The 27,639-nt window shown below is 34.9% G+C and overlaps 3 protein-coding genes across 3 annotated transcripts; all 3 read left to right on the plus strand.

Annotated features, from left to right (window-relative positions):
* The first annotated feature begins 5,488 nt into the window (after positions 1–5,488).
* Positions 5,489–9,079, plus strand: LOC123540864 (monocarboxylate transporter 13-like). The gene is made up of 2 exons (XM_053527084.1): positions 5,489–5,877; positions 7,992–9,079. The coding sequence occupies exons 1-2, from the start codon at positions 5,781–5,783 to the stop codon at positions 8,369–8,371; spliced, it is 477 nt and encodes a 158-aa protein (XP_053383059.1). The 5' UTR covers positions 5,489–5,780; the 3' UTR covers positions 8,372–9,079.
* A 6,197-nt stretch (positions 9,080–15,276) lies between these two features.
* Positions 15,277–18,945, plus strand: LOC123541138 (monocarboxylate transporter 2-like). The gene is made up of 3 exons (XM_053525943.1): positions 15,277–16,337; positions 16,626–16,769; positions 18,536–18,945. The coding sequence occupies exons 1-3, from the start codon at positions 16,148–16,150 to the stop codon at positions 18,943–18,945; spliced, it is 744 nt and encodes a 247-aa protein (XP_053381918.1). The 5' UTR covers positions 15,277–16,147.
* Positions 18,946–21,052: 2,107 nt separating this feature from the next.
* Positions 21,053–22,966, plus strand: LOC128549226 (monocarboxylate transporter 12-B-like). The gene is made up of 2 exons (XM_053525742.1): positions 21,053–21,292; positions 21,568–22,966. The coding sequence occupies exons 1-2, from the start codon at positions 21,058–21,060 to the stop codon at positions 21,744–21,746; spliced, it is 414 nt and encodes a 137-aa protein (XP_053381717.1). The 5' UTR covers positions 21,053–21,057; the 3' UTR covers positions 21,747–22,966.
* Positions 22,967–27,639: the final 4,673 nt, after the last annotated feature.

The following is a 27,639-nucleotide window of genomic DNA, read 5'->3' on the forward strand; positions in this document are numbered from 1 at the left end:
GTGTGTGTGTGTGTGTGTGTTGTTCGTTTTATCCTGATGTGTAAGCCTTGAGTGTGTGTGTGTGTGTGTGTGGTGCACGCGTTTGCGTGCTGGGGGATTCGTTTTGAGGAGGCTGCGCTTTTGGTGCGTGGCATTCCCTGTTTGATATTTTTCTTTGTTTTTTTGTTGATGAGGTTTAGCTTGTTATCATCTTGCCAGGTCTCTACTTCCTCTCCATGTTTATCCAGGTGGTCATATCCCCAGCTTTGTGAGTGACTGTTAAAGTCTCCTACAATGATGAACCTGGTTTCATTAGTTGTAACTTTGTCAAGGGACAGAGCTTTGTCACTTGGAGAGTATATGTTCATAAGTTTCAAACTGAACTCGTTCTTTCTGAGGCTCAGAACTTGGAACTCGGAGTCATCCATATGCGTGTTGGTCTGGACAGCGCTGATGTTGTTCCTGACCAATGCCATGATGCCTCCTTTTCGTCTGCCAATTCTGCCACAGAGGAAACACTGGTATCCTCTGACTTTGAAGGATTTCTCTGACTGTTGGTGAGTTTCCTGAATGCAACAGACATTGATGTCTTTCTCATGGAGGATATGCTCAAGTTCAGCTTTCTTGTTGAAGACACCATCCGCATTCCAATGCATCAGCCTGGATTGGTTCTTCTCCTTGGTATGTTTCTCCTTCTTCTCTTTGCATGTTGTGGATTGAAGGAGGGACTTCCAGTAGCTGTGGGTGGACTCTGTCGAGGCTCAGAGTCTGGAGGGACCTCAGAGATTCAGCACCACGTTGTTGAATACCGGGTGGCTGTTTAGACATAGCGATATTGCATGGTGCTGTGGTTCGTTAAGAGAGTGCCAATGGCCCAGCACCTCTGTCTTCAACTCTCTAGGTTTCTTTCGAGGTTACCTCACCCTTAGTTCCGAGTTAAAAACCCTATCCTGGGAACACAGGAGCTATTTGTCCCATAGCTGGGGGTCTGTTCATAGGCATCAGGGCGTGTCCACACACCGGTGGGCCTGGCATGCCACATGTCTGGGGGCAGACCTCCTCCGAGTCCCCTGCAGTTCTGCCTGAGGTCGCAAGGTGCTCAGTTACCGCGTGGCGCCAACTCGGAGGCACTGTAAAAGGGCTTGTCCGTAGAGAGGCTATGCACTGGCAGGGAAGACTTACGCACTCGGCTCCTTTTTCACCAGAAGGCTAGCAAGCGGTGGAGGCTGAAAGCGGAAGGTGACAAGCACACAACACACAGCACACCATACTTGACGCATCAGCGGACCAATTGCCACACAATTTCTATATAATAATGATTATGTTTTCATCTTTTTCTTATTCAAAGTACCAATTAACAAGTTTTCCGTTGTAATGCACTGCCAAAATGAAGAATTCATACATATGCAATTGTGTAGATAGTTCGGAGATTTCACATTTGAAACAAAAAGATAAAGCACAATTATTGTAAAATATCATAGATAAGTATTATACAGCAGTTTCATATATTTTTGAGTTTGCCCTTCACGAGAGTAAAGCTTAATAGTTTCGTGCTTTTTTTTGATATTATTCCTATTCCTCCATAAGCACACACACACGCACGCACGCCCGCCCGCACATCCCAATGTCATACATTTTTACTATTTCGTTTCTTACTTCTCCAGCCTAGTAACATATCACAATAAGATTAGTTTCCATGGTCTCTTCCGGTTATTATCCGCTCCACGCAAATGTTCACTTATTTTGACGGTGGGATTTGGTTTTACTAGTTAAGAGTATTTTGAAATTTTATAGCAAAGGGCACTATTTGAGATATGAGTTCCAGGACAATCATGATATGAGCCGCGCCATGAGAAAACCAACACAGTGCGTTTGCGACCAGCATGGATACAGACCAGCCTGCGCATCCGCGCAGCCTGGTCAGGATCCGTGCTGTTCGCCTTCAAAGCCTATTGTAATTAGAGAAACCCTTAGCGAACAGCATGGATCTTGACCAGACTGCGCGGATGCGCAGGCTGGTCTGGATCCATGCTGGTCGAAAATGCACTATGTTGGTTTTCCCATGACACGGCTCAATAAGAGGTTTCGCTTTGAATACTATCCTACAGTTACATTAACGCATAAGCGTAGCTTTATAAAATTCTGATGAGTGAACTGCTAAATTGTTTGAAAATTGTTACATTCTGAATGTTGACATCTCAGACGCTGATCAAAAAAAAAAAAAAAATAAACAATTAAATCTTACACATAAACATATACTCGTACAAATCCTAGTATCTCGTAAATATGAAACCAGGACTAGCAAGTTTGAGCCGTCGGTCCTACGTACAAAGTTACGATTCTTGAGTCGCTCATATAGATAATTACAACATAGAATTATAAATGTTTAACCGCTGATGAGTTACAGCGAGTTTCCATCACAACCACTGTTTTCTGTGTTTCTTTCTTTTACCCCATCCGCTTAGCTCAGTTCTATGAATCACTTTTTCGATCCCTGGGTAGGGCGTGACAATTTGGTAGAAGGTATCTGTCCGAAATCATTCGTCCTCCACCTCCGATTTTATGTGATGAAGTTGAAAGTTACCTGTTGAGGAACACTGGTTAGGTTAACCGCCTATCGTAACAGAAAACAAACAAACAGTTTTCTTTCTTTTTTTTTTTTTATGGAATATTTATCATTTTTAGCAGAGTATTTACTCGTACTTGTTATGTTTGATAGGTCTGTAATATTAGGAAAATGTTTCTATTATGTGTCTATGAATACAAGGATAACCTTTCTTAAAACACATCTCTGGAGAGCTAAACTCTTTGTAAAGGATGGTGTTTCTATCTAGCGTTGTTAATAAATTAACCTTTTCAGAGCAACAGCCTCCGCACAATGAATATAAATTCTGTTTCCCCGTGGCTGTACTTTATTTGGAATCGGGGTGTCTAACTACTCTTGAAACAATCGAAATATTTCCAAAGCGTAAAATTTATAATAAATAAATTTATGATGTTTATTCCAACATAACGATATAAGGGCTTTTAATTTTTCTTATTATTTTTGTAAATGTTTTGTTAATGTCGTGTGTATCAATCATGTATAATCATGAACTTTAGAGGTAATTCAAGAAATCCTTGTAAAGTTGTAAAGGACTCTTTTGACTAAATTCTTCTTAAAATAGGTTAATAATTGATCACAAGACATACGAGAACCCGTTTAATTACGTATTTTTATCTTGGATAGGAGTAGAGTAATGTAATTCAGCGTAATAAATTCGCCCACGGTAACAGAGTTTTAAAGGCTATTTTGATCTAAAAGTAGAGTTTATCTTAAAAGTGAAGATTTACAGAAACAAATACGCATTGCGATTAAATAAATTTTCATTATCATATTACTTTTTAGTCAAATTATATTGTTCGGGTTTTACATTAGACAAGATTAAAACAGAACGATTTACTAAAACAGTCCAACGGACGTGAAATCACGATTCATCAAAAATGGACGTCTACGGTTTGCGGAGAAAAAAGTTACAGAAATATCAAAAATGTAAAATACGCATTATATGAGGAATATGCTGGATTTTAAGTTAAACAAAATGTCGAAACGGAACCCAATAACTTCTGAATTTAGGCGCATTCCACCTAAATTATAGCAAATTGTGTCCACTTGACGCATTTAAAGATACCAAACGCTTCGGATTCTTTTTGCACCAGTGGCACGTTATATAATATATTGAAATGTACTAAGATTTCACTTATTAATGCGCTTTCATCATTGTTTATATATAAACGTCTTGCCATGGAACAAAATGTTTGTACTTGTTTTGTATAAAGGTCTTTAAGAACCAGTAAAACACTAAACGGTGCAGCTGATAAGCTAAACACAATGGCCAAATTATGATGTCTCGAACGTATCTGCAGACGTCTAATGAGAATAAATTACAAATATAAAAATGGTCAAGGTTGCCAACCTAGGGAAATATGTCCCTGTTGAGGAGCGTTCCCATATTACCATAGGTTATTTTAAGTCCCGGTTATGGCTAAAGCGTCCAGCCTGTGGTAATGTATTTCATCTTTTTAAATGTTCCAATCCCTCATTAAATAGTTTTAGCGGTAGTACACCTTTGTACTGTATTTAACTGTAGATTCATTAAGTGTGTACTATTTAAAATCTAATTTATAGTGTTGGCAAATGTCAAAACTTGAAGAAATAAGTATGAGATTTTCTGATGTCATATAATAAAACAGTATGGGACCCTGGTCAGTAGTTACAATTATACACCACAAAACCTTTTAGTAAGTGTATAATATAATCATCATTAATAACCAACTAAAAATGAATATCTGTTTAAACATTCATCCTTTTTAGTCAGAAAATAGATCTTGCTAAAAGTACGAAACGTTGGTTCTTAGTGTTTTGGCATATTACAACTGGAACATATCCTTCACCACTAGTATGACTAACTTGTTCATACTGGTTATTAAATCCTATAAATAGATAACTGGAAGTAAAGAATAAATCATTATCTTGCCTCCTACAAGTTTCGTGCATTTCTATTGGCCAATAGACGTCAAGCAGTGTAACTAATGATACATGAATCAGATTTTTTTTATCTACAATGCAAGCCAATATATTGAGCTGCAACCTTATTTACAACTTCCATCGAATACTAGAAAAACTATACATTTGCCTTTTAAACGCATATGTCGAGAGTGTGGAAAAGCAAACATTTCAGAGCAAAAGTCTGGATATCGTTATTCCCTTCATTGCTTCCGTCAAAATGCATCAGAAATAATAAGGGAATAAACAATCAACCCGTCTGACGTTTCAGTCACAACACTGTTTTAACTATTTGTTCTTCTTTAAAACGGTCATTTCTTATAAAGCCTTGAGCAGTTTCTATGCCTAAACAATGAGTTCTGTGTATTATTTATAAGTAATTCTTTAAAAAAGTAAAATCTGTAAGAAGCAGAAAAATAGCAGATTCTATTTATAAGACGTGAAGACAAGTACAACAACCAATAACGTATGCAATTTCATCATGTAACACTACAAGCAATATTCTAGAATTAAAATCAATACATTTCACTGTAATTAATTTTTGCCTATGTGTTCAAAGTATTGCAATGATATAACAGCATCAGAAAATGACGGAATGCGAATGCTTAAAACGGAGGATCCTACTCACATTTGTTTGCTCGGTTCAGAATTTTGTGTCAGTGGGATTAATCTACGGATTTAGTGTGATGTATGCGGACCTTATAAATGTTTTCAGTACTTCGAGATTCAACAGTGCTTTAATTCAAGGAACATTGAATGTGATCGGTATAGGAGGAGGTAAAATGTCTGTCATTTTAACAGGAACTTTTTGTTAACCTTATACTGTGAACTTAATTATAATTTTGTAGAACCTTTCTTATATTAAAAAAACGAAATCGGTTTATTTTATTCCCATGAAATGAAATAGTCACTTTGATCAAAACAAGGAAATAATATATGATTCAACAGTATATATAACAAAAGCACAGTCAAAAGCGCATGGCCATCATATTACAACATTAGAGTAGTCAAACATCATTTTCTTACTGATTTTATACCGGTTCACTTTAAAGTTTTATTCAGCGGCAAAGATAAAACGCAAACAGACTCCTTGGATTTTGATAAAAAAACAACAACACGATCAGTTAACAGATTTTATTACAAGTTACTGCAGAATAAATGCAGTTTGCAGTTTCATTTATATTATGTCTTTTGTTCTATTTTACTAGGTGTATTATGGACATTACCAGTCAAGAGATTCGGAATAGGCTTGTGCATGGTTGTGGGAGCTCTATTGGGATGTTTAGGTTTCGTCACCAGCTTATTTGCACGAAATTTTCAAACAATTATCGTTTGTACAGGAGTAATAACTGGTAAGTTACAATGTTTATTTATGCAAATTGACGAAATACTGTATTCAATCAGTGAGATAATCTATATCACATAATATTATATCTTCATTGTGAATGGCGTAGACTTTTGTTCGCTCCTATAGTTAGTTTTCCCTAATTAGCATAAAATAAGACAATTTGTTTTATATATGTAATTATGGAATGCATCTCGTCTCAATACTACACACTTGTGAAAATATAGAAACAGTCTCACTTCTAGGTGAGATACATTCCACATTCTTAAAAAAACAAAAAAAATATCATTTTGCGTATGTTTAATTTGTCTTTCACTACTACCTTGTATCTCTCGTGATAGATATTAGTCACAACATTAAAATCACAACATATTATGACTAAGAATTCTATGCTCATTAGTCATGCAAAATATCGTCTTTAAATGATAGTATACAGAGATAGTATATAGAGATAGTACCTAATATAAAATTTTAGATTATGAAAAGCAATTTTAAAAAATAATGCTGATTGCTGATATGTAACATCTTGATTTGATCATTCCATTCTGAAGCATATTATTTAAGATTTTCAGAAACGTCGTATTCCGTGTAGATGCTCTTGCAGATAGTCCTACCTATCAAGTCATTGATAAATATTTAATCCCCAATTATACCTACATTATTGCGGGAAGAACTTATCTCAATGCAAAACAGTTGTCAAATACACGATTATTGTGTGACGTCAGAAAGTGTTTTAAGTCTAATAAAAATCAGATCCTCTATTTAAGCTGAAATTTAGACATAATGTTATTTGTACCATATCACACATCATATATAAAAACAAGAAAAAACTCTTCAGCATTTATCAATCATGTTTTTACCTACATTATTACGGGAAGAACTTATCTCAATGCAAAACAGATGTCAAATGTTGTGTGACGTCAGAAAGTGTTTTAAGTGTAACAAAAAAATCAGATCCACTATTTAAGCTGAACTTTAGACATTATGTTATTTGTACCATATCACACATCATATATAAAAACAAGAAATAGGTTGAAATAAAATGTAAGCGATATTTGTTTTAATTTAAATTGTGTTTTGTCACTAGTTTAGACATATCTAATTACTCACAGCACAGGCCCACACAGGGCGTCTGTTTCGCCTACAATGTTAAAGTAATTGCAACATTTTTATTATTGATAATAATGTTTCAGGTTTCGTACTTACCTCAGGAAAATTAAGCAACACATAAAAGAACCATATAAACAATTTAATAAATGCGTTACATGTTTTATATCTATGGAACGTTTGATACACTTTATAACGTTATTATACTCGTTGGTCACCGAGATAAACAATGGCTTGCTTTCCGTTTGCACAAGTAACATTCGCATATAAACAGACCTTTCTGGCAACATGATACAGGATAAGGCGTTATCGAGTTCTAACACAGAACAAACAGAAGAACGCCGCAAAGCCAAACGTCATGTCCCTGCATTGTAAATGAATACGACAAAACAGGCATACATTTACTGGATGTCGGCAAAGAGTGTACAGGCCCTTATGATTTAACTCCAAACATTGATTTTAATAAAACGATACTATCACTGTTTGGGATAAATTGTTTCTCAATGATATGTGAGAAATCCTGCATATTTAGCGAAACATAGATATACAGAATACAATTTATGAAAAGATAATTTGGAGCGTATAACACAACTTAACAGCTGATTCGGTTTAACTAAATCTGTTCATGAGAGGTAGTGAAATGTGCACCCCCGCCCTCCTCTCCCATAGCACCGGCTGAAGCGGAATTTTATAACAGTAAACTTGAATGTTCTCCATGATCCAAATGTAACAGAAAATAAAACAAGTACGGGGAGACTTTACAGCCACCACACGACACTAAAGGAACATTTCTTTGCTAGTTAATAAAATTTGTGTGAAAAGATAGTTTTGAAGCATATAATGAATTGGCATTTGGTCGTTTCCCTACAGCAAATAGTGTGTAAATTAGACATTAGGCAACACTGCACTGTATTTACCCGCTAGGAAGGCCCACAATCTCATTCTTCCTGCATAAATACCGACTTTGTCGATCGTATTCCTCATTAACTGTGTACAATATGTTTGTTGATTCAGGTACTGGTATCTCGATAGGATTTCTAGCCCCGTGTGTGGTAGTGGGCATGATATATAATGAAGACCCGGGATTTCAGATGGCATTGCTAACAGTTTCGGGCAGCTTGGGGCAGATGACAATACCTCTTGTTTATGAAGCATTTCTTACTTACTATCACTGGTCCGGGGCCTTTGTTCTTCTTGCAAGTATTGCTCTGCACGGTGTTCCTTGTGGGCTTCTTATCTATTATTCAAGCAACCTACTTGTCAGTAAAGACGATAAAGATGTTAGCTATTCTAGTGATGCATGTGCCAAAGAGCAGTTAACGGACCCTGTGATATGGTTATTTATAGTAATACTTTTGATAATATTCGGAACAGGTAAGTTTTTAAAATACTAGTATATGTAAGAAATACATTGACAATGGGTATTTAATAAAAAGTATGCTTTGTTTTGCTTACACAACTATCAATTTAGCAGAAAATGCATAAATGCACATCCGAGTTGAAAATGTAGTATACACAATTTCAAATCAATATTTACACATCCCATAGAGCATTTTTTGAAGATAAATATTAAAATAGATATGTACACGAGCGAAAACGTCGTATGCCCGTGACAAAGTCAATCATGTTGCTTTTCTTTTTAAATCTTCACAATAAAAGTGTTTGCCTACATTTTAGTACATGTTTCAACAGAATATGTTCTTTAACAGTAAATTTTGAACCGTGGTTCCTGGTTGACCAAATGGTATCTTTGGGATATTCACAACAGTTTGCAACACAGCTGCTCTCAGTGTTTGGATTTGCGAATCTAGTCGGCCGTATCGTTGGCAGTGTACTGAGGTTAAGTTGTCGATCATTTCCAGCGATATGCAATATGTTTTACGTTTGTCCTTTGATAGCCCTTGGTCATACCCTCGTTATGAAGCTATAGACCTTCAATAATTGGATGATTGCTGCCTGCATTGTACATGGTTTTGGTTACGGAAATCTTGCTGCAATTACACCGGTTGTTCTTTACGATTTAGTAGAACGTGACAAGTTTCTGGAAGCCTTTGCCCTACTTGGATTGGCTATTGGAACTGCAAACTTACTTTGCAATTTCGTGGGAGGTATGTCACTTCTATAATCGTATGGACATTAATTGATATTGTCGCTGTAAATATTACTACCTGTTGTTCACATATTAAATACAACATTTTCCGCTTAGCTGCAAAAGGACGTCTAATGCATTTTTCCATATCTACAAAGGCGATATAGGATACATAAATAATGTCTTTGACGTCTATTGATACTGTTAAATAAGTCAATAATAATGTATAATTGAAAAAAAAAAACAATTTAATTTCGTTATTATGATTACAGGTAGCATACGCGATATTTATGGAACATACGATTTTGCTTATGAGCTAGGGATAGCAGCAGCTCTTCTAGCGACATTTGGTTTCTTAGTATTAGCATGTGTCACGAGGAAATGCCACAGGAAAGAGAGTATTTTACAACAAAATTATTCGAAAACCAAGCCATACAAATCTATACATTGAACTGTTATATGACTTTTCTTCCAATGAGTCATTAAATTGAATTAAATATATTGCAATGATGCTCAATGTGTATTTATCAGATGTTTCCAGCAAGCGTTTGTGAAAACCTAGTGCACCGGCTGTGCAGTAGTCATCTTACAAAACATAATCTCTATCTATATATTTTTGTTTTGCAAAATGATTTACAAAAATATTTGAATTTCCTAACCTTTGACCACTTATTTGGTAAATTTGTAAGCATCAGATATTAGAATGTCCTATTTCGGGTTCGCTTTGTATGGTGAAACATGGGAATGGCATGTCAGGAAAATGATTCATCGATCAGAGTATCCGTTACATCGATCATTTTTAATGAAATGACTCGTCCTCCATCTCTTACCTTCCTATCGAAATGTAGACCTCTCTGACTTCTTTAGCAATAATGATAGTAAGCGAGCGTATGTAAGCCATAAGATGACAAAAATGTAACAAGACGAGTATGATAATCAAATTACTCAATTTGACACTAATCGTTCTAAATTGAAATGGCTAAAACACTCAGGCGTCAGACAGTTTGGATTGGTTAATTATTCACAGTTGATTGAGTTTATTACGACACCTTTTGCGATTTAACAACTCGAGATAAACATTGTGAAAACAATGCAAAATCGAGAATTGGGGCAAAAAATATTAGCACGAGATAATGAAATATTCGGGATATAAAACTCGAAGATAAGCAACGAATTTTATATAAGATTATATATTTACATAAGAAAGAATCTTTTTTGATTTTCTTCTTTTCGTTCGCTCTACACAGTCAGTCCAGTAAACATATAAGAAGGAATGAAATCAGTACTTTACTAAATCGATCGAAATAACAAAATATGGAGACAAGCAATGTCTATATAACGAGGTCCGACTGTATTTTGCAAGAGTTTGTTAAAGTTGGAGGTTCCAATAATAGAAATCTTAGAATTAAAATTAAATATAAAATTAGATATCGCTATCTAAAAACTACAGATGTTCTTTACCAAATTTACCCCAGATTGTCCGAAATTTTAAAGACTTTTTAAGAAACCTGACACGGTCGTGCTCTCTCTGTATTCTACGAGGATGCATTTTTAAGCTAGGGAAAATTTTATGTAAAATACGATTAGATTTGTACATTTTAGACAAAACAATCTGCTAAAATATCTTCATTGCTAATGTAAGGACTCAAATTCATATTTGGTGAATTGTGAAAAATCAGGTATGTAATTGCCAATAGAGTAAAAGTAAGTACAATTACGATTATGAAAAGTTTCAATAAAAACCTACGTCGTGGAACTCTTTATATAGTATTTCCCGAAAATTTCATCAATACGTCCATTTTCACATAGATCCCCAGTATCTTAAAATTGACCTACCATAAGAAAAAGAAAAAAAAAAAAAAGCATGCACACTACCCTATCTTTGTTTCGGGCTGGATGTACTTCAGGAAAAATGGTCCTTTGAAAAAAAAATGTTTTTATTAAATTAAACATTGTAATATTTCATTTTAGATCAACAACAGTAAAGAAAACTATTAATATACCCTACGTTCGTAAACCGAGTGATTGCTTATAATATCTAAACGTTCATATTTTACTCATACTTATTTATTTGAAAGATATATTTGTACATTTTAAAATGTGCTCATTTCACTAACATGGCATCATACAAAATATCCGTGGTTATAGAAGGCACACTGAATTACCAGTTGACACACACAATACAAAACCTAAAATGTTACTATAAACGCAATGTTTATATCATTTAATAATTTGCCAATTCCCAACAATAATTGTTATATATTTTCATAACAAAGTTAAAGGCGCATAATGCCTTTGTTTAAAATGTGGCTGACACTTTAAGCAATTGTCTTAAGTAATATTTCCGAAAAACTTAAATAATGTCAAATCATCAGTAAATAAAATGTGTTCAAATAAACTGAGATATGATTCTAGTGTTCTTGTCTTGTAATGGAAGCATTTTACAGGGTGTGGTTTTTAGCTAGGCAGATAACTGAAACAATACTGCATTTGGTGATGCAAGCATGCAATTTGGCATGTATACTCGTCTGAGGCTACTTTTTTCAAAAAGCCCGTTCAAAATGGCGGCCATTTTTCAAGATGGCCGCCACAGGAAATTGATTTTTGACTTGAACACACCTATGCAGAGTTTATTTTTGTCAATTTTGAGAAAAAATATCTCTTAAGATGCTTTGCGTGTGCAAAACCTATTTTTGATACACAAAAGACTGGTTTCAAAATCCAATATGGCGTCTTTCTTTCAAGATGGTCGCCGTTTCATGTAAAAAGCACTAATTTGCCATTAACACTGACGTTCCTAGTCAAATCAATTTTAATGTTATGGACAAATAACATATATTTAGAGTGTTGAAGGACAGTTTTGTCTCGCCTGCGACTTTTAAAACTGATGGCGGACAGAGGCGTAGCTTTTCCGACGGCGACGGCAATGACGACGGCGGTGGTGACGTCAACGTTAAGGTTGTATGTCAAGTTTATTTCTCAGAAACTACTCTGTTTATTGGATTGAAACTTAACACGCGTCTTTGTAATCATTAGGCGCTGTACAAAGACAAGCTCAATAACTCTGACATACATTTTAACAAAATTATCCCCCTTTTAAACATTAGAATTTTCAACGTTAAGTCTTCGTATAAAGTTTTTTTTCTCAGAAATTACTGTTTAAATTGGACTGAAACTTCACACATGCCTTCATGGTCATTAGGCACTCTACAAAGCCAAGTTCCATATTCTGACATGAATTGTAACAAAATTACCCCCTTTTAAAATTGGAAATTGTAATGATAAGTTTTTGTGTCTCTAAATGGAATATATCTAAATTATGTCCCTTTATGACCGTCACTGCTTGATTGGAACTTGTAGTCAAACTTTATATAAGGCAGACATTTTAAAAATTTAAGTGTATTTCGCAAACCACGTAGACACATCAATTTTGATAAACAAAAGACCTGCTTTGTATAATAGCTGAAACAATGCAGGTCTACCATACTTGTTTCCTCTGGAAAGCATGTTTATATTTTGTCCAAATAGTTGTCACATTTGCAGCTGTATAGATCTGTCCAATTGCATTAAGACACCTACCACAACATTCTGTTTTACACGCACATTTGGTCAGTCCTTCATAGTTATTTGCAACTGGTGGGTTGTTGTCCAGTGTATCTGCCAAAGGTCACCATGTTTCTCCCATTCCCATTCAGCAGGATTCTCGACTTCCATTTGGCAAAACTGTGCCTGTCCCCATATGCAACCAGCTAGGTATGGAGCACGCTTTGTGTGTTCGGCAAAGGCTGCTTGAGTTGGGGGAATAACATTATATGACCTATGTTTTGGGGCAAACATGTCTAGTCTGACACAATCAAGATGACAAACATTTCAAGAACCATCTTGTCCTCATTAGTCATCACTGTCCGATATACTCCTTGGTTCTCAAAGACATTTATCACTTCCCGGCAAACATTCCAAGTTCTACAAACAGCCTTTCTACCCTTTTCCCGAAAACCTGACAATACAGATTGACATGGCCGAATGATTGAATGGCATCATGTATGGGAATCCAATTCAAATTTGTTCCCTGTTTGAAGGCTACCCACAGCTGTAAAAGGCCAAGCCCTTCCAGCTCAGAAAATACATGAAAAGCGATGACAATAAAAACGACATGAGGTCATGACGCTAGACGAAGGGTTACTAGCAACAGGAAAATCCCACCCAATTGGTGCAGTTTCTTGGAGGATAATAATAACAAGACTGATCTTTTTATTTTTCGGCCGACAGGCATGTTGAAATGCACACACAAATAACTGTAATTTTGACCAGAGAGGAAAAGACTGTATGCAATCAGGAGAATAAGTCTTGAAGGTCTGACGCCATGCAGTCATGAGGAATTCGATATACGGACGGTTATGCATGCATGCTGTTGTGGAGGGTCATAAACAGCTTGCCAGTAAAGCTACAGACACAGATTTAGTTGCCACCGCTATTCATGTATTTTCTGAGCTGAAAGATCGTGCGTGGCCTTGAACAACTGTGGGTAGCCTTCGGACAGGGAACAAATTTGAGATGGATTCAGATAAATGATGTCATTCAATCAATTGGCCATGAGAAAGCAAAAGGTATTGCTTTCTTTCATGCGTTTACAGGTTTTGATGTAGTGTCAGGTTTCCGGGGGGAAAGTAAAAAGACTATTTGACAAACTTGGAATGTTTGTTCGGAAGTGACAGATGTCTTTGAGATTTTAGGTGTATATCAGCCAGTGATATCTAATGAGGACAAGGGTGTTCATGAAAAGCTTGTCATCTTTATGTAAGACATGTCAAGTTCTATAGCAGATAATTATGGCGTCAGACTGGACATGTTGGCCTGAAAACATATGCCATATGATGCTCTTGGCCCGACACAAGCAGCCCTTGCCAAACACATAAAAGGGTGCTGTATACCTAGCTGGTTGCATATGGGGACAGGCATTGTTTGCCAAATGGAAGTCGAGAATCCTGCTGAATGGGGATGGGAGAAACAATGTGACCTTTGGCAGATGCACTGGACAACAACCCACCAGTTGCATATAGCTGTAAAGAACTGACAAAATGTGCATGTAAAACAATGTTGTTCTAGATGTAAATGCAATTATTTTGGACTCCCGTTTATGGATTTATACAGCTGCAAATGTGACAACTATTTGGCAAAAATATAAGGTCTTGAGACATGCCTTCCAGGGGATACAAGTACAGTAGATCTACATTGTTTCACCTATGACACAAAGCAGTTCTTCTGTTTATCAAAATTAATGTGTCTACGTGGAATGTTATATACCCTTTATTTTTAAAAATGTCTGCGTTATAAAAAGCTGGACCACAAGCTCTAATCGGCAGTGACGGCCATAAAGGGACATAATTGAATAACATTCCATGTAGAGACATAAAAACTTAACGTTACAATTTCTAATTTTGAAAGGGGGATAATTTTGTTAACATTCATGTCAGAGTTATTGAACTTGACTTTGTACAGTACCTAATGACCACGAAGGCGCATGTGAAGTTTAAACTCTATTAACCTAACAGTTTTTGAGAAAAATACTTAATACGAAGACCTAACATTGAAAATGATAAGTTAGAAAGGGAGATAATTCTGTTAAAATCTATGTCAGAGTAATGGAACTTGACCTGGTACAGCACCTCATGGCCACAAAGGCATGTGTGAAGTTTCAACCCAATAAACAGAGTAGTTTCTGAGATAAGGACTTGACATACAAACTTAACGTTGACGCGACCGCCGCCGTCGTCATTACCGTCCCGCCGGAAAAGCTACGCCTTTGTCCGCCGTCAGTTCCTAAAGTCACAGGCGAGACAAAAACTGTCCTTCAACACTCTAAATATGTTATCCGACTATAACATTAAAACTGATTCAACTAGGAACGTCAGTATTAATGGCAAATTAGTTCTTTCACATAAAACGGCGGCCATCTTGTAAAAAGACGCCATATTTGATTTTGAAACCAGTCTTATAGTGTCTAAAAATAGGATTTGCACACTCAAAACATCTTAAAAAATATCTTTTCCTCAAAATTGACAAATAAAAACTCGGTTTAAGTCTGTTCAAGTCAAAAATCAACTTCCTGTGGCGGCCATCTTGAAAAATGGCCACCATATTGAATTTTCAAGTGGCTAACGGGTTTTTTGAAAGAAGGAAGCTCAGACGAGTACACATGCCAAATTTCATGCTTGCATGACCAGATGCAGTATTTTCCCGAAAAATTGACTTAATCTGCCCAGCTACGCCCCCTAGCACCGGTTTAAGCGGAACTCTATTACACATCTATTGTATGGACTCCATGATCCCAAAAATACCACACTGAAAACAGACTTATTTTCTTATAATATATGCAATATACCATCTCAATATTGTTTTATTTTTGGTAAAAAGATATATTGTACTAACAAACTATTTATTGTTCCAATATCATTGAAATACTGTTAAGTGCTGATAATTGGGTCTCAAGATGTAATTGTTACATGAAATTGAAAAAGAATTGAATCAGTATACTGTAAACTAAGATGTACACTAATTAAAAATTAGTTTTAAGACACTCCATTTTGAGACGAAATCGACCAATGTTGCCCATCTATGAGAACCTATCAGTATCATCTGCATTTGACTAACCTGAAGTACATGTCTGCTTTTTTGCAATGCTAGGACGGTGATCTTTCCCGCACTGGCAGTAAACAGTTATATACATTGTGCGTTTGTGGTAAAGTTATGTATAGCAAATATCTGGGACTGCGCCGCGATCGGAATGATTGGATATAAAGAGGACATGTTGCGGATAATTAAAATATTTAAAATGGATTGTTTTCCATTTATTTAAGTAATATTCTTTGCTTTGTAAGAATGGAATGTAACCAAATAACATGATAGCAGACCCAGCTTTACTTGGTCTGTTCAAGATAGGTAAAGTATCACGCAATTTCATTATTAAATATTGTTAAGGCTCTAACATTAATTAGAAATAAATATATTTCATTTTAATTGCTTTCACCTGTGTTCTGATGCAGTTGATACAAATATTACAACAATATCGCAACAAACAAAAATGACGGAATACGTACGTACAAGGCGAAGGGGCCTAGTCACATTTGTTTGTTCCGTTCAATATTTTATTTCATCGGGATTAATATACGGATTTAGTGTTATGTATGCGGATCTTATAAATGTTTTCAGCACTTCCAGATTGAACAGCGCTTTGATTCAAGGAACATTCAATCTTATTGCTATCGGAGGAGGTATAATGTTTCTTTCTAACTGGAATTTGGTAAACCTAATGCCGTAAAAAAAATGAAATTTGTGGGGAACTTATCTGAAAGTAATATTTCGTTGACTAATTATATTCTCATGAGTTAGTTGTTTTGACAAAAATAATTAAATTATATAATTAATTTAAACTTATATATCACAAAAGTACAGTCAATGGTACATTGTCACAATATTAAGCATATGTATGAGCCTCTCAAAAGGAAATTTTATGACTAGTAAATATATATTATGCAATTTCATTTATATCATTCTACTAGGAGTTTTATGGACATTACCAATAAAGAGATTCGGAATAGGCATGTGCATGGTTGCGGGCTCTCTTTTGGGATGTTTGGGTTTCGTCACCAGCTCATTTGCACGAAATTTTCAAACTATTATCGTTTGCACTGGAGTAATAACTGGTAAGTTAGAATGCATTTTATGCCAACTGATGAAATACTGTAGTTTATCACTCACGCTATGAATAATATAGTTTGTGTTTATTTATATGATTGGTTTTCGTCAACTAGCTTAAAATAAAAAGACACCTTATGTTACTTTTATGAATATGGAATACATCAGATACATACAGTAGACAATTTTGTCTTTATTAATCGCGCTACGCGCTTGTACAAACATTAAAATTGTTTCATTTATCGATGAGGTAAGTTTACTATTCACCAGAAACGACTATTTTAACTCTAAGTAACTGTTGTAATTCTAACCAGTATATCTCACGTGACGGATCTGAAACACTACATGGAGAGTTTTATACTTATAGGTAGAGAACCAAGCAAAATATCTTTAACGTGTAAAGAGGATTGTGCATCGCAATAAAAATAGGCTTCTAACGTCCTAGGGGACAGCGAGGAATGTTTAATAATAAGATAGCAATATTTTCTTTAAATTTGAATTGCGCTTTCCAAATGGTTGAGATATAAATTCACATAGAAGTTTTTTTTGCCAACAATGTTAACGTTATTCCAAAATTTTCAATTTCATCATAAATAAGAAAGCTATTGGACACAGAAAACCTAATCAACATGTCATAGGGTGGATTTGTACATTTTGGTCCCTGTTAGCATCTTTATGTTTAATAAGTCCTTTTGTGAAAAGTATATTTCAACATGACAATCGTCAGTCTCCGTATTCTAAAAGAACCCGTTTTATAGCAGGAATAGTGTATTCTAACTAGTAAAGTATGTAGTCGTATTTAGAGCTCTAGATAGTCCCTCCGTCACTTAACCAATTTTATTCGATTAACTTTTGCACTCGTCAATAACCAATCACACCACTCTCCGTTTTCTCCACCATTATTTAAAATGTAAACAATGCCATTTTGTGCCCCATCAATTTGTAATTGTATATTTATATAACTACAGGATCATATCATTCAGGATCGTATCTGTTACATCCTTACTACCAACCCCAGGGTCCCAAATACAACCCAAAGCTCTACTAACCCATAAAAGCTAGTAGGCGACAAACAAACAAAATGTCCGTATAAAGTGTACGAAAACGTAAAAATTAATGAGTTACGATTCTTAACAAACATTTAAGAATACCATATGGAAAGTTGTATATAGTATATAACTTCATTGTACTCTTTGGATTGTTTTCCGTTTATTTAAGTAATATTCGGATTTTTACTAACCATTCTGACAAATGACATAGGCAATGGCGTTGTCGAGTTCTATTACAGAACAAATGGTAGAAAGTCATTGCGTCAATGATGAAAATGTATTCGGCACAAAATAGGCCCACGATTGGTGGATGTCGTTAAGAATGCAAATATTAATAACAAATTTCGTGTTTGAATTTAAGTAATGTATCTTCTTTTAACAAAATCATAGGTACGCCCTAGATATATTCTACCTATGTATCTTATACCTCTGACGTTGACTTTATTCAACGACGTAATCATTGTTGAGATAAATTATTTCTCAATCATTTGCGGGAAATCCTGGATATTTTAAATTAGCTAAAGTAGATCAATGAAAATATAATGTTCTTAATGAGCTAGTATTTCCTCCTTTTGCGAGGGAAAATATCTGGTAAATTATGTCCTCGACAACATGTTCTTTCCCTCCTAGGAAGAAAATAACAGATGATATTCTTGTTGTATAAATATGAGATTAGGTAATTGCATGAAAGATAAACTGTATATGTATTGCTTGCCTTGTTTCAGGTACTGGTGTATCAATAGGATCTCTAGCCCCGTTTGTAGTCGTGGGCATGATATATAATGAAGACCCGGGATTTCAGTTAGCGTTACTAGCAGTTTCGGGCAGCTTGGGGCAGATGACAGTACCTATGGTTTATGAAGCATTTCTTACTTACTATCACTGGTCCGGGGCCTTTGTTCTTCTTGCAAGTATTGCTCTACATGGTGTTCCTTGTGGGCTTCTTATCTATTATTCAAGAAACCTACCTGTCAGTAAAGACGATAAAGATGCTAGCTATTCTGGTGAAGTTAGTGGCAAAGAGCTGTTGAGCCCAGTGATGTGGTTATATATCGTTATCATTGTGATATTATTTGGGACAGGTAAGCTTAAAGATATATATGATAGGAAAACACCGGTAATAAACCTTCAATAATAAGTACTATGTTGGCTTAAGGAGGTAGTATACCTTGTTACCAGGGTTAACTCAAATTAGATGAACCATAGCATTTATTGTATTTCGTGTAATTTAATGTTTTAACTGGTACAATCTCAAGTTCGTTTATCTCTTTCCAGTACAGTATAATTTTTATCCAGGTTTGAAGTACATGACCCTTAAAAGTTATTTTATTTTGTAAGAAGAATGAAAATACGGAAATTTAACACTTTTCAGTGTATTTCGGGCTCACTGTTATCCGTATAATTCTGCGTAGTTGATAATTTTACTAGTATGCGCGTTATAATATAATATAAGCTATAAACGTATATGTCGCAGAGCTCGTATTTCCATGGTAACGCATTTTCTTTCATTTTTAAACAACTATATATGATAATGGGGTTTTGACGACTTCAGCGCCATTCTGTGAATGACCAACATGGAATATAAGGGTACTATTATCAGCAGAATACAAAACACTTTAAATGGTACCCTATTTATCTTAACGTTTAAAGTAACCATGGCAACAAAGCTGTTCAGTGTAGTTTATACTAATTTATTTAAGCTCGATTGTGATGAAAGCTTTTAGCTTATTTGAACCACTCTCGAGACCGCTTTCTGGGAAAACCTGTACTGGTGTCATATGAGAAGTTATGGTCGTGACCCCAGTGGGGTTCGAACATGCGACCCCGGGTTGAGCGGCTGACACCTTAAAAGGTGTTTAAAACATCTTGCTTTTTATAGCAATTTCTTTGAAAAATATTAAATATAATTATCTTTCTCGTTTAATGTAGCTTCAAAACATTTTATTTATTACGTTAGCAATATGTTCGTGTTATTTGCATTTACTTAAACAAATTTCAAAGCTTAAAATACTTACAGCTGTACCCATGGTCTGACAATTTTATGAAAAATTCATTGTGCTTGCAATTATTATGTATAGTGTTGAAATCAGATAAAAAGCTAAAGCTGAAATAGACCAGCGTCAACGCATTTGAATTTTACATTTAGATATATTGGTTACTAGATTCGTTTCTATGGTAACATTAATTAAATTCAAGAAATCACTACTTTCTACTGAAATTTGAACAATTTTAGAGCATAGTTTTAGTATATAAATACCAAATTATCAATCGAAATGGGAAAATAGGTATTATAAAATCAAACTGCCTAATTTTTACTTGAAAATGGTCGTAATATGTAATCTTTCACTCAACTATATTCCCCATAACATCAGTTACCAACATCCAGATCTTTATATTCCGCATAACACTTAAATATACTTACATAAAAGCCGCAAAATATTGATCATTATTCAGAGCGGAAGACTCTTAAAATATTTCGGGAAATAATGGCTTTTTGAAAATAGTTGAAAGAAAAGAAATGCCCAGAACTACGTACTGTCAAGATAAAAGTCATTAATTTTGCGCGCTAACTGACACGTAACGTCATTATCTCGATGACGTCATTTTAACGCAACAATGTTTTGTAGCGTTTCCATGGTAATTTATTAATTATTTCAGCATTATTAAACCATTAAGTATCAGATCAGAGACAGGTTAATGATTTTTTTTCAAAAGAATAAATATAAAAACACACTTAACTTCTCGTAAACGTTGTCGTAACTGTCACGTTCACTCCGGTTTGGCATGTCCACATACAAATGTTATGGTATACTACCTCCTTAAACGACGGCCTGCTTAGCAGAGAAGGCAAAATGCACAAGGTGTTAGTTTTCTAAAAACATTCTGTCATTATTATTAATCACCAATTTATTTGCGTTTACTTATGTAAATGGAAACAAATTCAGCAAAGGTGAACGTTCGTGTTCAGTAACAAAGAATAATTGATAAAAAAAAATGGTTTCATGTAACATTGCTTTTTGAACCTTATAATAAAATTGTTTGCCTACATTTTAGTTACATTTTTAAACGAAATGTGTTCATTTAACAGTCAATTTAGAACCGTGGTTTCTGGTTGACCAAATGGTATCCATTGGATATTCAGAAGAATTTGGAACTCAATGCTTCTGTGTTCGGATTTGCGAATCTGGTTGGACGTATCGTCAGTACATATTGAAGTTTAGATGCAATATTTCCAGCACTTTACAACATGTTTTACGTTTGTCCTTTGATAGCCCTAGGTCATACCCTCGTAATGAAACTGCAAACTCTCAAAATCTGGATGATTGCTGCCTGCATTGTACATGGTTTCGGATTTGGAATTCTTATCGCAATGACACCTGTTGTTATTTACGACTTAGTGGGACATGAAAAGTTTCTGCAAGCTTTGTCTCAGCTTCTCCTGGTTATTGGAATTGCAAACTTACTGTGCAATTTTGTAGGAGGTACGGCACTTCTATAATTGTATTTAAATAAATCAATATTGTAGTCGTATATAGCCCAAGTTGTTTTTCCACATATTCCAAACATAATGGTCTAAGTTGTTTCAAAAAACGTCCAATGTATATTGTCATATCTACTTGAGAACTATAGCAAGCAAAAGATATGTCTTTGATGACTAACAGGTTTGTTATTTGCCGTATATTCTTGAAAACAATAAAATAGAAGTTAATGATCTAATTGAAACATTGGCAATTTTATTTTGTGATTGTAATTTTAGGTAGCATACGAGATGTATATGGAACATATGATTTGGCTTATGAGCTGGGTGTAGCAGCAGCACTTCTGGCGGCCCTCGGTTTCTTGGTCATGGCTTGTGTCACAAAGAAACACCACAGAAAGGAAGATCTTTTACAGCAACACTATTTTAAAACCACCCCATACAACTCTATAAATTGAACTGTTTAATTACTTGTATTTTCAGAATATTTTAATTTTAGGTTAATGAATAGGAAAAGTGCTTTGAGTATGCATCGTATGTCGCACGCAATCAATTGCGGTGACCCAGTGTCGTACTTCAAGTTCTTGCAATAGTCTTCGTACAAAAATAATGGCGTTTGATATATTTTTTGAATAATGAATAATAGAAGTATTTAAATTTACTTTTCTTTGGATAGTTAGTTACAAAATTCATAGGCATAAGATATTTGATAACCCTATTATGAACAGAGTGTTAGAAAAAGGTAACCACTTTCACCATAAAAGACCATAATTTCGAGCAAAATTTCACTATTTTATTCAATAACGTCAACGTTTTACTTTTTGTAAAGTCATCATTAAATTTATCAAAAATACATTATGTATATAGTACATAGGATTAGATTTAAGTTTTCAGTCAGTTGTACGTGGACTACTCTAAAAACGTTTACACGTACACATGTTCAAGGAGGTACAATGTTGTCTAAATGGATGCTACAGTCAACATCCTCTAACCCCGGCTGGACCTGAACTCAACATTTGCACATGTTACAAGTACCAAAAGTACAGTTTTAAAGACGTCCGCAGATCAGAACATACGGCGATGTACATGAAGCTTTCAATGATACACTAGATTGAAATTCCATGAAAAGCGGCGTATATAGTCCTCAGTTAAATAAACAAAAGACGCAAAACTCGTTGACATGGCGTTTGACAAAACTGAAATATTATACGTAAAGTTTAAAGAATAATACAAACTCGCCTAAAAGTCTATGGATAAAACCTTTTTTTGTACTTTTTGTAACCTAAACCAAAGGTCTCAATCCGAAAATTGAGGAGTTCCATGCAAAGTTTGTTTTAGCCCCTACAAATAGAGTATAAATCAATATCATCATAATATTTCGCATTTACTACACAAATAAATTACGAAATGAAATAAAAATACTTATCAGTTGCCGCCACTAGATGAGATAAATATTGTGAAAGATAACGTACATCAATGGATCAATTTTAAAGTCAGAAGTGATTGTTCATGTAATAAAAGCTTACTACTATTTACGGTATCTTGCATAAAACTTGATACATTACAGAATTAATTACAAAATATTTCTTTTGACTTTCCAGTATTAGTGCAATAAAAGATGATGTACAAAGGTACCGCTCTTAAGTTATATGAGAACTCTGATTTTCATCTGCATTGGTTATCGAACATATATTAAATAAACAAAATTTTCGATTTTTAGCACATTCGTTTTTTCTACCCTTTATACTTAATTATTTAACACATAACCTGATAGAAGAGAAGACTAATGCTTTAACAGAGAAAGCATTTGCAAGAGTAATTGCTTATTATTTGTCAAGTCATGAAACAAGAACAATTTTTTATCCCCCGACGAAAGTCGGAGGGATATAGTTTTGGCGTTGTCCGTCTTTCCGTCCGTCCATCCGTCCGTCCGTTCGGAGCCATATCTAGGAAGTGATTGGGAATATTTTTATAAAACTTCAAATACTTGTTTACCACTATGAGTTTATGCGGCCCATCAAGTTTCAGTCAGTTTGCCCAAGTAACACCAGAGTTATGGCCCTTAGAAGTTTCTAGTGTTAACTATATAGGGTACTATAAATATGGCAATTTCTGCATCATAACTTTTTATATATTTGACCTAGAACTATGAAACTTAAACAGAATTTAGGTCACCATAATGTGGTTGTGCACACACAATTTCGTTGAGATTTCTTTTGTAACTTCATAGTTATTGCCCTTTAATTGAATAAAAATCAACATATTTGTACATAACAAACTTACCATTTGGTTGAATTTCATTAAATTTCTTTCATTCTTTTCCTTGAACAATTATTGTAAACATGTGAAGTTGTGTACCCACACCTGGTAATCCCCTTACCTTGGTCACTTGGTCACACCCCCTCCCCCTCCCGACCCCGACCCCGACCCCGACCCACCCCCACCCAAAAAAAATCATTTCTTATTTTAGATTTTTAAAATTAAAACTTCATACATGTCCACCACTATGAGGTTATGGGGCCTTTCAAGGTTTAGTCAGATTGCTCAAGTAACACCAAAGTTATGGCCCTTGGAAGTTTCTAGTGTTAATTATATAGGGTACTATAAATATGGCAATTTCTGCATCATAACTTTTGATATATTTGACCTTGAACTATGAAACTTAAACAGAATTTAGATCACTATAATATGATTTTGCAAACACAATTTCGTTCAAGTTTCTTTAGTAACTTCAGAGTTATTGCCCTTTAATTGTATAACAATCCACATATTTGTACATAACAAACTTACCATTATGTAGTTTTTCATTAAATTTCTTTCATTTTTTTCCATGAACATTTATTATAAACCTGTGAAGTAGTGCACCCACACCTGGTCACCCTCTTGCCTTGTCACACCCCCTTCCCCTCGCAAGCCCCCCCCCCCCCCCCCCCCGAAAAAAAATTTTTTTTTTATTATTTTTCTTTTCTTATGTTAGATTTTTTTCAAACCTTCCCTGAATATTTATCAACATGCAAGTTGTACCATTCTCCCACCTCGCTCCTCCAGCCAGTAATGCCCACCACCGATCATGCATCCCCCCCCCTTTCCTTCCCCATTTTTTTCCATCAATATTTATAATCAACATGTGAAGTTTTGTTTCCTCGCATGTCCACACACCCCTGCCCCCTAAAAAAATATAATCATATATTTATATATATATATATACATAATATTTCCATTCCTTTTTTATTTAAATTTGTTCAAACCTTCAACATGTTAAGTTGTAGCTGCACCAACCTTGCCCCGAGCAAGATATCCTACTTGATTGTGTTCTCTTAAGAACATCTGTTCTTTTAAGTTCAAATGTACATGTTAAACAGCAACACTTGGTGCCAAACCACTCAAAGACAATATTTCGTTCCAGTTAAACATCAAGCTCACATTTCAATTAACTGCATTTCATTTTAAAAGCTAAGCTTATTACAGTAAGCATATTCCATTCAAAATAAATTCTTTAGTCAGGATCAAAGTATCATACATTTATTATGTACTCTTTAATTAAACATTTGTTTTCTGTTAAACTGATTTTGACTAATGAAATTATTTGCATCTTAGTAATATTCTTAACTTTTTGCTGGATATATTTTTTTGCCATTCCTCACCACAAACCCTTTCGGCGGGGGATACCAATTAATCGAATTTGCTTGTTTCTTATTAAGAATTTCAAACAAAAATAAATGGAAAAACGACTTTTACTTCTATATTGTCAACTTGTTTTTCCTTTCGCAACTGTTTGCTTATATTAAGAGGATTTGATGATAGAAATCTTTAAATCACAACACTAGAGAGGCTTAAACCAGATTTTACCACAGATCGTCCGAACTTGTAGAAATTACAAAGGTAAGATATTCCTGGAAGCAAAGTTCACAACAAACAAAGCTAAACAAAGCCAAATTCAAACATCGCACGGCAGGTCTGCCACAAACAGAGACTTAACAGAAAGATATAGCAGATGTGCTGCTTAAAATATCCACAGCAACAAATACATTATATTATATGAAAGGTATAGGGACGGAATACAAGGGAAACCTGAGAACACTTCATAAACTATGTGTTTCGTACCATGTATGTTACGGGATATAGATTATACACTAGAGAAAATTAAATATTATACTTATTCTAATCGAACATCAAAAGAAGACACATTGTAAAACATTAAAAGGACGGTACATGTTTGTGTGATTGGCCCGCTACGCTTTCCATTTGATGGTCGATAATAATTACTCCAGTGTGATACCCTGATGCTATTTCCTCTAAATCTTACGAATGCATTTTTGTGCAATTACAATGGTGTAGTAATAGTTCAGATTCACTTGTCTATATATTTGACATTAAATTGTCTGTTTTTTTTGTAACACATTGGAGAGTTTATGTCTGCATGTCTGCATGAATTATTGTTTGCCACTTTCTTGTCTTAACTAGTTGATAATAATGTAATTACGGGTTGACATGCCCCAAACAGGGATAATCTCCACCCCACCCTCTCATTTCCATTTTATAGATTTTTTAGATTACCGACTGTTCCAAGAAAGTTTATGTACTTTATCATTATATATACCAAATTTATATGGCACTCTTTTTATGCACATGTACACGTTCAAAGATGCTTTACAGAACTACAAGTTCAACACTACAACACTTACAAAAAATGCATTTTTACATGAACAAAAGCATGAATGTAAAACATAAAGATAAAGCAAAACAAGAAATATATATACACATATAAAAGAAATAAAGTGACCTTAGAGTAAAATTTTGTTCTAAATTATGACATGAAAAGAAAAAATATATTGGTCAGTTTGCAAAATGTTAAACAAAGAAGTAGGTTCTTAGCAGGCTTTTGGAATAGCAGCCAGCGTGTCAGCTTCCCTAATATTGACGGGAAGGGAGTTCACTTCAATGTACATTGTTTTGCGGTGGTGTAGTTTATTCCCTTCACACCCCAACCCTCCGTTTGTGCCCCCTTCCCTAATTCCAACCAGATGATTTCAAGTTTTCTGGTTTTGTCTGGAAAATGCAGTTCGTACTGTGAGCTGAAATTGAAATAGACGTCTCACGCGTTATTTTATATACTACCTGTAGTAACGAAATTAAAGGCGTATGCTAGAATTCCCTGTATATGAGATGGGCGAAAATTTTCCCAATAACAGAATTTCTTTAAACTTTGGATATTGAAGGACAATCATCTAAGAAACAAACAAATGCAATAAAAATCATAGGTCACCGGATTCGAAAAAGAGTTATCTGCCCTTGAAAACGTCATTTTTGGGGGAAATGCCGTTTTCAAGGGCAGATAACTCTTTTTCGATACCGGTGACCTATGATTTTTATTGCATTTTTTTTTTGTTTCTTAGATGATTGTCCTTCAATATCCAAAGTTTGAAGAAATTCTGTTATTGGGAAAATTTTCGCACCAAATTCTAGCAAACGTCCTTAACACTAATACAAGCCGATGCATCCGATGAAATTATTATGAGATAAACCATAATGAATGTTTTTTAAATCAAAACTATTTCCATGTTCATTCTTGTTCATTGAATATCAATTTCCGTTTTTTTTAATTTGAATGGTTGTTTTGTTATAAGAATATTATTGAACGACAGCAAACACAGTGCTACTGAGTACACAATGACCTTTTATACATCTCCATACTATTTCTTATTTGCTTGAGACTAGAAGAGGACTACCCAAATGTCACGTATATTTCAAATGACTAGAATCATGTAATACTTAAATACCTATGGAAGCGTCCTGGTGCCAGCAGGGAGATTTAAATTTGTCATACGTACGATTTACTATCTCCTACGTAGGACATAGTTTCTCCTACGTAGGACTTAGTATCTCCTACGTAGTACTTAATATCTCCTACGTAAGACATAGTTTCTCCTACGTAGGACTAAGTATCTACTACGTAGTACTTAATATCTCCTACGTAGGCCATAGTATCTCCTACGTAGGACTTAGTATCTCCTACGTAGGACATAGTATCTCCTACGTAGGAGTTAGTATCTCCTACGTAGTACTTAATATCTCCTACGTAGGACTTAGTATCTCCTACGTAGGACATAGTATCTCCTACGTAGGACATATTAAGTACTACGTAGGAGTTAGTATCTCCTACGTAGGACTTAGTATCTCCTAAGTAGGAGTTAGTAACTCGTACGTATGTCACTGACTAAAAGACTGTCAAGCATGCGCAGTGGAATAATATACTCGTGTGTACTATAATTTAGTAAGGATTGTCTGATTATCTGATACCGGTAGATTACATATTTGTAAATAATTAAACATCTCCCTTCTTTCAATGTC

The sequence above is a fragment of the Mercenaria mercenaria genome, chromosome 16, assembly GCF_021730395.1.
Source record: "Mercenaria mercenaria strain notata chromosome 16, MADL_Memer_1, whole genome shotgun sequence".
Classification (NCBI taxonomy): Eukaryota; Metazoa; Mollusca; class Bivalvia; order Venerida; family Veneridae; genus Mercenaria; species Mercenaria mercenaria.